This window comes from Lepidochelys kempii, chromosome 6 (genome assembly GCF_965140265.1).
Source record: "Lepidochelys kempii isolate rLepKem1 chromosome 6, rLepKem1.hap2, whole genome shotgun sequence".
Taxonomy (NCBI): domain Eukaryota; kingdom Metazoa; phylum Chordata; order Testudines; family Cheloniidae; genus Lepidochelys; species Lepidochelys kempii.
This window is the reverse complement of record NC_133261.1, coordinates 93127171-93141929: the sequence shown is the minus strand read 5'-3', so window position 1 is coordinate 93141929 and position 14759 is coordinate 93127171. Positions and strand designations below refer to the sequence as shown.

General features: G+C 44.7%; 1 protein-coding gene across 1 annotated transcript in view; it reads left to right on the top strand.

Annotated features, from left to right (window-relative positions):
- POMT2 (protein O-mannosyltransferase 2) overlaps nt 1-14759 on the top strand; it is a 48971-nt gene that overhangs the window by 11735 nt on the left and 22477 nt on the right. Inside the window, exons 6-11 of the mRNA XM_073349282.1 lie at nt 114-273; nt 3774-3880; nt 5934-6016; nt 10912-11021; nt 12935-13001; nt 13823-13892. Of these exons, the coding sequence (XP_073205383.1) occupies nt 114-273; nt 3774-3880; nt 5934-6016; nt 10912-11021; nt 12935-13001; nt 13823-13892 (597 nt within the window). The remainder of the gene's footprint in view (nt 1-113; nt 274-3773; nt 3881-5933; nt 6017-10911; nt 11022-12934; nt 13002-13822; nt 13893-14759) is intronic.

The following is a 14759-nucleotide window of genomic DNA, read 5'->3' as shown; positions in this document are numbered from 1 at the left end:
TAACAGATTTTGCAGTTGCCCAGGGCCTGCTCTGAGCAGATGATTTCCTGTTTGTTTCAATTGGTGCTGTTTGCGCTTGTAGCCATCATTAAACTGCTCTGTCTGTTGTGTAGGCCGTTTTCTGCCCCCTGGTGGTTCTGGCTGAGTCTGACTGGGGTCAACCTTGCTGGAGCGATAGGGGTGAAGTTTGTTGGCCTCTTTGTTGTCCTCTTGGTTGGACTGAACACAGTTTATGATCTTTGGGAGTTGCTGGGGGACCTCAGCCTGTCACTGGTGAGTGTCCAGAATTTTTCTTTATGTTTAGTGTTTTCCCCCTGGTTAACTTCCCTGCTTTTGATATCCATGAAAACAGCTTACTATCAGTTTGTCTGCAGAAGACAGCTGATAGATATTGGAGCCAGATGGTGACGGGAATTGAGAGGTATAATGAAAAACCTGTCGTCTCCTGTGTTTTTTAGAAAAACATATGTCAGCAGGATATAATGCACCCAGAGCACACTGAAGGGGTCCCCATTGTTCATTGGAGAGATCTCTTACCTTTTGGGTTGTGTGCATTAGGTTTCATTCTAGATTAAATGCATATCAAGGATGGCGAGACAATAGACCATAGTTAGCTATCATCTGGAATTCTACAGTGTTTTGGCCTTCTAAAGAGAAGTGCTTCCTGCTAGATCGGGGTAATCAATTATTTTTTGTTAAGGTTCAGATTTCTTGGTCAAAGTATGGTCAAGGTCCAGACTCCAGAGAAAATAATAATAACAAATTATAACAATAATGATAAGTTTAAAAAAAAGATGTCAAGTTCCGTTCAAAAGTATCTGGCGGTCCAGATTTGGCCCCGTGGTCTGCCTATTGACTACCCCTGCACTAGATGTTCCTCATTTGCTGCACCTAATATGCATGCAATGCAGGAAGTTGATGCTGTCTTAATTTGCAATACAAGGATACAGCCTGCACAAACTGCGAGGGTATGTAAAGCTTCATTGGGATCCAGTGGCTTACTTGTAGTATATACTATGTGACTTGCAGTCTCTACAGGATACACTGTTGTGTTGAAGATGAAGGTAGCTGTACCCTTCTCCATTTTCACAAATGCAGCGCAGCAGCTCTTAGGCTCTGGGTAACTAGCCAATGCAGTTGTTGAAAGAGGAAAGGTCGGGTTCTCTGGCTTAAAAAAAATTATTTGGGGGCTGTGAAATCTGATGTTTATTACCTCAGAGATGTCTTCAATATCCCATTTAAGATCTTGCAGCCAGTAGAGAGAGAGACTATTCAAGCACATCTTTAAAAAAAAAAAAAAAAAAAAAAAGTGTTAAATTCTTCTTTTGTCCCAGCCTATTTTGAAGTTTGAAAATTATATTTCTTCCACTTACTGGTGTCCTTTTCGTATTTCATAAACATTGTTTTTTTCCTCCCTGCCTTGTGGTTTGTGTTCCCTGAGTAATGTGAATCAATATGAGCTGCAGAGATGCAGCATTCCAGCTCCAGAGAAGCATTTCTTGAGAATAGAGTTAGTTAATTGTATCTGAAATGGAACAAATCCATCATCTCTAAGGTTTCTGTCACAGACAGCTGCAAAGTGATTTCATTTGTGCTGTTGGCAGCAAAAGAGAACCCCTGAGTGTTAAAATATATAAAGGAATTTACCAACTCCAGAAGAGAGAGACTTGCTGAATAATTAACTATTTGACAACCCTTCGTCAGTTACTCTGAAAAAGAACTAGTAACGTAAAAGCCTAAAAGCATGAATAACTTTTCTCCATATTGCCTATGGAACTAGTTTGGTTTGTTTACATGTCATTTATTTGGAAAAAAAATTGATTTCTAGAACCTGCACCTCATCTTGGCCTACTGCTCTGTTTTGTTCAGTGCTCTTTAGTGATATCATATTTTTCTTCTTTTTATTTGTATTGAGAATAGTAAAAATAGTTACTGTAACAAAAAGAGATTTTGTAAAACGAGAAGTGTTTTGTGCTGATCTGAGCATGAGATTGGGGACTAGATTCCTGAATTTTAATCCCAGCTCAGACATTGATCGACACTGTGGCTTTGGTTATGTAATTTAAGCCAAAATTTTCAAAAGTGGCAGTGATTTTTGAGTGCTCAACTGATGCTTTGGGCTGGATGTTTTCAGAAGTACTGAGCCAACTTCATCTTCTACTCCTGGGAGAATTCTGCACCAAAAAATTAATAATTCTGCACACAATATTTTAAAATTCTGCAAAATTCTGCATATTTGATTTGTCAAAATAACACAATATAATCATTCCAGTTTCAATTGTTTGGGTAATTTATTTCAAAATACCCAGGAACAAGTATGTCAACAATACAGACACTTTACTCCTGGGGGAATCTTTTTTTAGAGAGTTAAACAAACACCTACAACAACCCAGTTCCAGTTGGGGGGGTGCTGGAGGAGACACTGTGGGCATCCCCCTAGAGCCCAGACAGCTGCACCCTGCTCCCCTCAGAGTCCAGCCGTGGGGCACCCCCAGACACCCACACTCCCTTCCCACCAGACCCCAGCCATGGGGCAACCTGGAGCCCAGACACCTGCACTCCCTAACCCCCAGACTTCAGCTGTGGGGTACCCCCCCCCAGCCCAGACACCTTCACCCCCCGTCCCCTCGGAGCCTAGCCATAGGGTACTCCCATCCCAGACACCCTATCACCCCAGAGCCTTTACTCCCCCCACCCAGCTTCTTTACTGTCCTGCCAGAGGACGTGGTGCGGCCCTGTCCTTCCTCACCCTTTGCCAGAGCTCGGTCTCCTGGGTCCTCTTCTGTCCCTGGGTTGATGAGGATCAAGCTGGGCCTCCAGAGCATACAGAGCCTCCATCTTTGCCGGGCTGGGTGCTCCACTAACTGTGAGCTGGAGAGCTGGGCTCTGCAGAGCACAGCAGCCCTTGAGGGGCCAGCAGCTCTCCAGCCCCAGTTCTCCAGGGGAAACATGATATTCTGTACAGAACATTAATTCTGCACAAATTCTACTTTGCACAGTGGTGCAGAGTTCCCCCAGGAGTAATAGTCCATTGACTTCAGTGGGTGCAGGATCTGGACCACAACAAAACATAGTCAATGTTTTCCCTATTAGTTTAAAAATAATTTGCCTTGGTGTTAGGAGATGGGAGTTGCTTAGCTTAATAGCTAAGTGATAAGTACTTACAAAAACCTAAGATAGATGAAATAGACACCGATTAAACCTGATTTTGGCAGCCTTAACCTCTATAAATCCAAATTCTTAGCAAATTTGGATAATCAAGAAGCCATTTTTAGACCCACATCTGAGAAAGCCTCAGGATTTCCCCAAGACTCTGATAAATTGGTCCTCCCCCATGCTTTAATTTTCTCCCTTCACCCCATAGCCACAGTTCCTACTCCACAAACTTCTTCCCACGCTTCATTTATTTTCAAGTCCTGTGCTACCCCAATAAATTATATAAGCAATATGGGTCTGACTTTCAAAGGTGTTGATCTTGGGCAGCTCCCATTGTCTTCAGTTGCAGAAGTGGGTGCTGAACATTTCTCAAAACAAAAACTATTTTTTCCCTTATTTTCAAATGAGGCCAACTCTTCGGGGAGCACATTGGGAGAGTGTGGCTTGGCTTCCACCTTTCCCTCAGCCTTTTTGGAGAAGTCTTGCAGCTTGCTAAGGAACTAGTTGATCTTGTGTGCTATGGTGGTTTGTATGAATAGTCTCCCAGGGGCACTCCTGGCAGTCGCAATCAGGAGGGTTTCTGCTGCTGCTCTGTTTGATTTGGATTCTGTCTGCAGGTCACACTGGGGAAACACTTGATGGCTCGTGTATTCTGCCTCATCCTGTTGCCAGTCGCACTCTATACAACTCAGTTTGCTGTTCACTTTGCAGTGTTAAATAAAAGGTATTTCTCAAGCTTTCCTCCTTACTTTCTCCCTCAGCACAGAAGAAAATCACCTCCCCTTCCCTTTGAATTGAGAGTCACTGTTTATTCTGCCTTTAGTAATTTTAAAGTTTCAGAATCAGAAGCACGTTTACAAGACACATCTTAGCCTAGATTCCTGCCCAAACATAGTTCTTACAAGGATGGCTCTGTGCACACTAGCCAGCCAAATCATGTTAGTAGTAGTTGGGTCAGCCGGCACAGAGTTCAGAAACTGTGCTTAAACATGGTTCCCTGCCCAGTTAATCAGCTTAATATATTTATTTGTACAGAGATTTAGTAGCTATTTAAGTGGAGACTGTAATAGTAACTCTGGCTCCTTCCGTCTAAGTATCTTAAAATGTTTTGCAGATGTTAATTAAGTCACACAGCTCCCCCTCCTCTGCATTATTTGGCATAATTATCCCCTTTATACAGATGGGGAAAGTGAGGGGAACTGACTGACTCAAGGTCACACAGCAAGTCAGCGGGGGAGGTGGGATTAGAACCCTCCTCTGAGTCCCAGCCTAGTATCTTAATCACCCTCCTTCCATTCTGGCCCTAAACAGATTGTGATACAGGGCTCAGATGCCTTTGTTTTCCTCTTATTTGTTCAATTGGTTTCAGTAGTACCCACAATGAGAGCTGACTGGAAGATAACTTTTCTGTTTCATGGTGGCTACTTTCAAGGTTTTGAAATTTGTTTTCGTTCTGCATTGAATGAAAAACAAAACATTTCAAATGTTTTCACACAAACAGAAGTTGTGTGGTTTGAGAAGCCAGTCTCGCTCTATACCAGGGGTGGCCAAACTTACTGAGCTGCCAAGCTGCATACGACAATCTTCAGATGCTCAAGAGCCGGGACATGCCTGCCAGGGCTCAGGGCTTCAGCCCTGCAGGAAGAGAAGTCTTGGGGTTCCAGCCCTGCTGGAGGTGCCTGCTGGGGCTTCCTCGTGGGGCTTGAGGCTTCAACCCTGCTCTTGCTGAAGCCCTGAGCTCCTCCCGCCCCAAGTCTGGTAGGCGAAGAATGGGGTGGTGTGGGGGGGAGAGTATAGGGAGCTTTGCGAGCCACACTTTAATTGTAAAAAAGCTGCATGCAGCTCACGAGCCATGGTTTGGCCACTCCTGCTCTATAGCCTGGTGTTTAGGGTCCTGGCTTGGGATGTAGGAGACCCAGGTTCAAGTCCCTGCTCTGCCTGATTCAGAGCAGATTTTTCATCCCAGATCATGCCAAATCAGGTCCAAAAAGGGACTTCAAATGTGGTTCTCTAGTACTCTAATCAAAGTATTCTCCACCCCCACGCACCCAGGTTCTGGATCCAAAAACCTCCCTGACAAAAAAATTTGCGGAAACTGGTACGTCTCCACAAAACACACAGGTTTTGATGAAATAGCTTATTTTGGTGAAATTTCATTTCACCAGAAATGTTCTGACCAGTTCTACTCATAATATGGTAGGTGTCTCCAAAGAAAAGAATGATTCTGTGCCTTGGGAATGGGTGCGACAGATTAGTAAGGTTGTCAAGGTGGTGATTGGCCATATGATGGCAATAGCTATTTAAAAATCAGTAAGATCAATGAATTCTTTCTGTTTACTCCTCAGACGTGGGTATAAGTCAGGTAGTCTCACCACAAGTATCAGAGCAGGAATGGGTCTATAGGAGCAATAGAGGGGATGTGACTTGCCCAAGGTGAGACCATGATTTGAGGAATGTGGTACTTTCAAAGAAAACTTTCTTGCAGCATTGTTCTTCATACAGAATTAAAAGGATTAACTTTTGATGGCCATAGAAACCCTCTCAAAACCTTGAAGCTGTTGAAAATTGCCTGTGAGAGTGTATTTGTCATAGCCAAGTGAGTCAGAGCCCATTGTGAGAGGTAGTCACCCACAGGAGCTGAAGTTCTCTTTTGCCGGCGTTCTGAGGCAGACTAATTGTCTTATCTGTTTCCTTCTTTAAAATGATTTGGTAATGCATATTTCAGTTCTGCTTGTTTCCACAGTCTCACGGTCTGTACATTCTTTGCTTTCTCCTAGTGGGCCCGGGGATGGTTTTTTCAGCTCTGCCTTTCAGTCCCGACTGATTGGGAACAATCTTCACAATGTCTCCGTTCCAGAGCGTAAGTGTCCAGTTCCTTGGGGAAGTAAATTTCTTAGATTAACCCTGGCACATAACTATGTCTCTAAAAAACCAAAAGAAGTTGTTAGCTGGTCAGCAGATTCACCAGCAAGAGTGAGCTTTGCTAGAGATTAGGCTGTGTGTCAGCTCCCTGCCATACCTGTTTATCTGCATCACCAGCAAACGCTTCGAGACTCTGCCAGTCTAAATCTTGCCTTGCAAGTGACAATCAATTAATCCCACTTCACGAGTTCCCCAGATGTCTCCCTGCAGTGTCCAGTCCCTCTTGCTGTGATACTCACAGAAATGAAGTTCACTGCCTCCAAAGAGACAGTGTACTCGTTAGCCTGTTGGGTTAGCTGATGAGTCACACTTCACTTTAATATGCATAACTGAGATGGCTTTGTTATAGAACAAGAATAAATTTAATAATAAAGAATAGAGATTTAGGTAATACTAAGCAAGAGAAAAAGAGACCAGTATAGTTACAAACAAAACAAAATAAAACACCCTTTCTAGTGCCTAAAGTTTAACAGATTACAGTCTTGGTCTCAGGCAATTTCTCACCTATAATCAGTTCCCAGAGACTTCAGCCCACATGGATGAAGGATCCAACTTTCATAGATTCCAGGAGCTCTGGCCTTTTTAGCTCTTTAAGTGATTTATAACTAAAATGTCTTTTTTATTCCCTTATATTACCCTGTAGCAGGGGGCACTCATCTGTTGAGTGCTTCCTGCTACTAGGTGCAGTACTGCAGTCCTTTTCCTACTCCTGGCACCCCCTGTGGGTTGTCAACCTTGCTTGGCGGGTCTCCAGTAGCTTGGCTCTCTGGCCAGGTCACACAATCCTAATGAACCCTTCTAGGTAACAAAAATCCAACCAAGACTGTCTATCTGCTCTTACCAGTGTCTTCAACCTCAGTTCTCTGTCCTTTAAATTCAGCCCTTCGCTTGGGCTTCCAAACAAGCCTTGTCCTCTTCTCGGGGTTTATACCACTTTGTCCGTGGGGGAACAATGGCCCACCCACTACTCCAGCTTCCAACCCAAAGACCCTATAAACAGCAGCCATGTACTGCTTATTTCAATTCATTGCTGCTACTTCCCTGGGCCTCTTCCTACCTGGCCCCTTTAATTTAAAATTTAATTTAATTTAAAAAAAAACCTCTTACCTCAGGGTTAAAGTTCTCAGCCCTTCTCTTTCCCATCTTAAGCAAATGCAGCCATCTGAGCTCCTTTGGACAGAGAGGAGCACCCTTTCTTGCCCCTTTGGTCCAAGCCAGGAGCTGATCTGCTTAGGTTCTGAAGCTCATTTTATCTGAGCCTGCTGGTCTCAGATTGGCTGCTTCCATACAGCCTCTCTAGGCATGCCTGGGGGACCTACCTTCACTGCACCTTTCCTAGGGTGCAGTGTAGTAGGCCAAGGGGGCTCCTGCAGGGAACCACAAAGGCTTGGTACATACTCTCATGTTCCCACAGTCCAGCCCAGGCAGATTTGCTGGGGGTGCAGACTCTATCCGCATGTGCTTACTAAGCTCTTTCTTCCCCTGCTTGTTAGCTTGGTTGCTTTGTTTACCTTATATGTAAATGTACTTCCATTGTCTTCTCCTGTAATCAAGCCAGTCAGACAGGAGAATCCATATTCCTTTGTCTAAGGCAGGCTTGATTTATGCACTGCCCCCAAAATACATTTTAAGAGTATATTTCTGGCACACATATCTAATTCTTTGTACACAACCCATACATGCATCGTGCAATGATATTCATGACCAACATTTCACCGGTTTTCATGTGATACCTTACATGAGACTTCTTAGACACATATTACTTCTGGGTGAATTCTGCGCCATTGTGCATGTGCAGAATTCATGTCCCCCACAGATTTCTTTGCTTCCCGCAGAAAATGACAGGGAAGCAAAGGAAAACTGCAAGAGCAGTGACATGCCCCTTCCCAGCAGTGCAGGTGAGTCATTTCCAGCACCTAAAAGAGCTGGTGGAGAGATAAATCATTGTATAGGGGGCAGGGTTGGGGATGCCCATGGGCGTAGTTTGGAGGGGCAGAGGGACATTGCCCTCCAAACAAACATAGGTGTGGGGCCATTGCTCCCCTCCCCCCCTTGATTCCCCAATTTCTGTGAAAGCAGAGCTATCTAGGTGAGAGAGGGTGCCCTTCTGGCTTGCTGGCTTTGCAGCTGGACACCATCTCCTGGGTCCTAATGCCGGTTGTCCTCACCTTCTATGTGTGCTGGGCTTGGGAGAAGAGACAGTGGGAAAGGAAGGGGGATGGGATAGGACAGGGGAGAGGAATGTGGGAGTGAGGGGAGGGGGATGGGGCAGAGGACAGTGTGGGAAGGAAGAGGGAGGGAATGGGGAAGAGGCAGTGGGAAAGGGGGATGGGATGGGGAAAGTGAGGGGAAAGCAGGTGCCTGGCATGCAGCATCCCCTTGGCGGCGGCAGCAGCAGCAGCTGGGGCGCCCTCGTTAAGCAGGCCCATCGAACCCCCACCCCAATGAGCCCCAATCCCCCTGCACCTGGACCTCTATCCTACTGAATCCCAACCAGCTGCTCCTGGACCCCCATCCCACCATGCCCCACTCCCCTAGCACCCAGACCCCTACAGCTGAGCACCCAACCCTCCCTCCTCCCCCGCTGACCCCCAACCACCTTCACCTGGAGCCCTCTGCAGAGTCCCTTTGCCCCTGCACCCGGAACCTCCCAGAGAGCCCCAGTGCATCCAGATCCCCCACTGAGCCTCCCGCACCCAGATTGTCCCACATAGAATCCTCTCACCCAGTCCCCTACACTAAGCCTCTCCACACTAGGATCCTTCTGGGCTGAGCCTGCCTGCCCACACCAGGTGTGCCTGGCACAGAGGGTCAGGGCCCTGGGGTGTTTCTGGAACAGGCCCACCACTTGTGCTGTATCAGGGTCAGGTGCAGCCTCACCACTGAGTCCCTGTTGCAGGGAGGGAAGGGGAGCTGCAGGGCGATCTCTCACCTCCGTGCAGCCAGTGACCTGTGCTCCACACTGCAATGCTGGAGCGTCCACATTTATTTATTGACAAATAAAATTTGGAGCATTTTAAAATATTGCACACAGAATTTTTATTTATTTTTAGTGCAGAATTCCCCCAGGAGTAATATTATGACAACAGTGTTTTGGGGGTAGTGAGTGTGTCAGGCCTCATATGAGTTACAGTTTGGTGGGCCCCCTGCTAGTTGGCATTGAGGCGCTCTTTGGATCACATAGGGACCACTTTTTGCAGCTGGGAATGGGGAGGACACATCCTTCCTCTTTAGTAGACCTTGGATACTTGGGAAAGCCCCCTTCAGGATCCTTCCCTAATCCTAAGTCTCTCCGGCTTGCCCCCCTCCAAGAGGCACGAAACCTTTATATGTGATTTCCTGTAAGGCACATGACTAGGAGCAAGCATATGACCTGCAATTACAGCCCCCAATATTAAAAAGCCTGTGTGCTGTAACACGCATGCTGAGGCTGCGTGTGTGCATGCCAGGCTGCAGTGCCCTATTAATACTTTCTTCTGTGTGTTTTCAATAACACGTGCCATTACAAAACTGAAATAATGCTAAAGCTTGAGTCTATTTTTTGTCATGTCTGTTTTTGCTTTACTTTTTGTCCTTCACTCTGCCAGGGACAGTGAAATAAGACTTTTGACTTGTCGGTTTTACCTTTTTTGTAGTTATTAAGACAATGTAATGTGCTTGGATTTCCATCCCTGCAAGGGAAAGGCATACATTAAAGAGACTCCATCAACTTAAAACTCATACTTAGGGCCAGATCCTCTGGTCCAGTTGTGCTGTGTTCAGTGCCGGACTGGGCTTAGGGGACAAAGACGGCTGTATGCCTCTTTTGTGGTTTCCAGATCCTGAAGCCAGCTAGGGGCCACTGAGTCCCCAGAGCAATTTAGAGCAGCTTTAAGAATGCTTTAACTTTTGCTCAACTGTCCACTGCTCCAAAAGGTTGATCCGTCAGTTGAAGATCACCAGACTGCAGTGGTGTTCTGGCCACACCCTCTTTTTCTCAGCCAGGCCTCCTGTACTAGAGACAAAAAGGGAAGGTGGTGAAGAGCCACTAAGCGAATTTGATGCTGCCTGGTAGCTGGTTAATTGCCTTACTGCCTCTTTGTATTGTTGATGGGCACAGAGCGGCTGTAAGTGACGCTAAGGATTTAAACTATTTCCTGCATTTTATTTATTTCTTTATTTCTTTATTTTTTTGCCTACTCTTATAGTAAGAGTTATATCAAAGATTCCTGGAAATTAAAGATTAGAAAGAAAATTTCCTTTTCTGTTTTCTCAGTGTTACTTTGTATTTTTGACAGCAGTATGTATATACTCAATTTCACTGTGACTCCAGTATAGTCAGTCAGTTTCTCCTCTTTTATTGTTTGAGGCCTTCGCAACAAGTGAGAGAACATTTTTAAAAATGGTAAGGTATGGTCCTAGAGCCACAAAAATTGTCAGAAGGTCACTGCAGAAGCTATTAAAACTTTTGTTTTTAAATTGACTAGTTCTCTTATTGACCATGTCCCTGTAAAGAAGAAAAACAAACAAACCCAAATACTCTAATTGTTGTGATTTAATTTTTTAAAAATAAAAACACTTTATTTGTGTTAGGTTTGGAAAATCCTCCCTCTCTTCCACTTTTTTTTGAAATGCAAATGTTGTGCCTCAGTCTAGTTTTGTCTTTTTAGTAGATTGTGGTGGATGATGGTGGGTAAGGGGATAGTGAGCTGACTATAATTATGCATGAGAAGGAAAATAGGCTTGCCTCAAAAGAAAGAGAGGCGTTTATACCTTGAGTCACCGCACTATAGCTTGACTGTGAGATGACGTTTTACAGGAGAGCTCCTTAAGACCTGTTGTCTCCCCTTTCAGACCTGGCCTATGGTTCTGTGATTACAATGAAGAACCTTCGGATGGCAGGGGGGTACCTTCATTCGCACTGGCACCTGTACCCTGAAGGCGTGGGGGCTCGTCAGCAGCAGGTCAGTGCATCACTCTACCACTGTCTCTCACTGCAGCCAGCATGCTCTGCTGACTTTGGAGCTTCCTGAAGGTTTATATCCTCTAATAAAAGCAGCTGCTCTTTCCCGTTGTCATGGTCTTTTATCACTCTGCTTGGGAAGGTGCAACTCTTTACAGTTCCCCTCTTGAGATTTATCATGATATTCCTAAAGACCTACTGCCCTGAGCATTGAGACATCATGGTGATAGAGACCACATAAGTACTTATATTCTATGCTGGCCTCTGAGCACCACATGAAGGGGGTGGGGATAGGGTGCTGAGCTTTGCCCTTGTTTGGAAATCTTAGCAGTACAGGTGCCTGAATTCATACCACTCTTACACCAGGATGGGTGGCCTGCAATACTAAGTGTGCATTAAAATAAGGAGGTTTTCTTGCATGCCAAAACAACATGAAAAGAGAGAGCAGCTGCCACCTCATGGGAAAGAGTGAAAATCTTTGTTTAAAGCAAATTCACTTCTTGATCTTGAAGGGGGCATTGTTAAGAGTAAGAGCAGAGGAATGGAAGTCAGGACTTCTGCTTTCTGTTCCCAGCTCTGCCACTGACCTCCTCTGTGATCTTGGAAAGTAACTTCCTCCTCTTGTGTCTCAATTTCCTTATCTCTGTTTTGAGGATAATGATGAAAATGACTGGGGAGTTTGTGAGGGTTTGTTCATTAGATTAGATTTATATTTCTTTATATTTATAAACTAAAAGTAGTAAGAGGCACCAGTCTGAACTCTGTGGACACCTCTGATAAATAATTAAAATTATAATAAACCAAAGAGAGAATCAGCAACCCCATAACATATAGTGCTAGTGAATGAGGCAGCACAAAAATATAGCAAATTCTGACTTTCTTTAAGCATCACCCCAGCAAAATCTGCTTCCTCAGCAGATTTCCTAAGAAGATGTGCTTTGCAATGCATGCATTAGTGTCTGTAAAGTGCTTTGAGATCCTCAAATGAAAGATGTTGAGGATAGACAGCTATTTGCTTCATTTTCCTCCATTCTCCATCACTCAGAACAATTACTTTAGAAATAGGATCTCAATGTCTGCTCCTGTTGCTTATTCCCAATCAGCAATTCTAACCATCCTTTGGTGATATTTGCAGTTTGTTGCTGTGGAAGTGATCGAGATGTCAGGCCCAGGATTTCTGATATCAGCTGAGGAATATCAGGAAGTTTGTGTTTGCAGAACAGAAGATCTTGTTGTAGAAAGAGCCTCTGAACTAGGACTGAGAGAAAAGAGAGAACTATATAGATAGGTCATTAAGACCATTACTTCTTGTCCTACCTTCATCTGCAGCAAGGGAAATTTAAGTTAGATATTAGGAAAAACTTTCTGACTGTAAAGGTAGTTAAGCGCTGGAATAGGCTTCCAAAGGAGGTTGTGGAATCCCCATCATTGGAGGTTTTAAAGAACAAGTTGGCCACCTGTGCAGGGATGGCAAGGACACCTGTCAGGGATGGCCTAGGTTTATGTGGTCCTTCATCAGCGCAGGCTGCTGGGCTTGATGACTTCTTGAGGTCCCTTCTAGTCCTACATTTTTATACTTCTATGATATCATTTAGAAGTTATTACCAGGGATGCACAGCACTTGCAGAGCAGTAGGGAAAAGGCAGACAGAGATGTTGCAGCTACAAGTGACATGACACACATTGGTAACACATAACTCCATTAAACAAGTGAGAGATGTGTCTGGGTTAAGCAATGTCCAATAGCCAGGACTTTCTAATTCAGGGACAACATCACAAAGTTATCCTGTATTTAATTTTATTGTATCAGCACTGGATGCACTTGGTATTTGTGCCCTGCTGATGGATGGATCTTGGACTTTGGCTAGATCCTGGCTTGTTGGTGAAATGAAATGGTTTATTATTGTGTTTCCAGGTCACTGCCTATTTACACAAGGACTTGAATAACCTGTGGGTTATAAAGAAACATGATTCCAACACAGGTAAACAGAACTCTAGCAAAGTGGACTGTCTAACTGATACTTCTGGTTTTTTACTACTATATTCTTGGGATCTCTTCCCAAATAGTAAAGGATTTTGGGGGGTGAGGGAGATTATCAATCACATCTTCATATTCCTCCTAGACTGTACAGGTGAGATGTCCTAACTTTGCTCGACTGATGGCTGCATTAGTAATGTGCCAGATGACCAAGGACTGCAATTTATAGGTATAGAATGGGGCAGATTGCAGTTACCATTTTCTTTAATTCATATGTGTGGCCCACAGAGCCTGTGGATCCCAGCGTGCAATATTCTATTGATCTGAGTAGAAGGCTGCTTTGGTAAAAATGGAATATTGCACGTTGGGGACCTGTTGTCTATGCAGACCACATCTTAGAACACAGAAACTATATGTGAAGCACGCTTCGTATCTAGGGTTTCCTTCCTGCACTAGCAGTGCTTAAGAAGATTAAAGTTGATTGGCTGCTGCTAAAAAAAACAACCCTTCGTATATATTTAAAGTATATATGTGCTGAACGTTGAGTGTTGTTCTCTCAGCCTTTCTGGTGTATCCAGGGGCAGCCAATCTCTTTATTTTAGAACTGTATCTGCTGTCTGGAATCTGCCATTATATGGTTCCAGGGATAACAGTTGAGACTGGTCCTTAGACTGATTCTAGGGGTTGCACCGACTCTGTGGTCCAATGAAATGAGTTGGCTAAGAGCATCCTCTGTTTGGCTTGAGATCAGCATTCTGATACCGTCTCTAAGAGTATTGATACCTTTTCTAAACCTGGTGCTATTGTCTGTTTTTCTGCCAGCAGATCATTTAGATCCTTCCCATTCTGTGGAGTTTGTGAGGCATGGAGATGTTATCCGGCTGGAGCACAAAGAGTAAGGTGTTTAAGAAATCATAGAAAAATATAAGAGGTTGTATCTCCCAATCCATGTTTTCTGGGAGTTGAACAGAATTGGCATTTGCCGTAGGATTGGTAAATGGGGATGGTGGTGTGAGATCTGACATGCCAATGACTAGAATTAGGCTAGCACAGACCTTCAACAAGTTCTTTGGTGCTATAGACCAGGGGTTCTCAACCTTTTTCTTTGTGAAACACCCTCCCCTGCAACATGCTATAAAAACTCCCTGGCCCACCTGTGCCACAACAACTGTTTTTCTGCATATCCAGTAGATTAAAAGTCAGGGTTGGCATTGGGGGGTAACAATCAAGGAAGTTGCCCAGGGCCCTAAGCCACAGTGGTCCCGCAAAGCTAAGTTCCTTGGGCTTCGGCTTCAGCCCTGCACTGTGGGGCTTAGGCTTCAGCTTCAGCTCCGTACAGCAGGGCTTGGGCTTTAGCTTTCTGTCCTGGGCCCCAGCGAGTCTAATGCTGGCCTTGCTCTCTGGTTTATTTTGGAGGACCCCCTGAAACCTGCTTGCAGCCCCCCAGGGAGCCCTGGACCCCTGGCTGAGAGCCTCTGCTGTAGACTTTTCTCCATATCTCTATTCCCAGCATGGGGTTTGTGGAGTTTCCCTCTGTACAGTCCCATATTTTGAATGGGATCTCTGAGCCACTGTCTTTTCTTGAGATGAGAGACCTCTAAACAGCTTCATCACAATGAAATATTTTTCTTTTTGAGAGAACCATCTGCAGCTCCTGAGAAATCTGTCCAGCTGCATGGTATGCAAAGTTAAGGGCTATTCCACAGCAAGACAGGAATTTCAGACCATTAATTCTATTGTTTGTGCCCAGACCTTTCCTGCC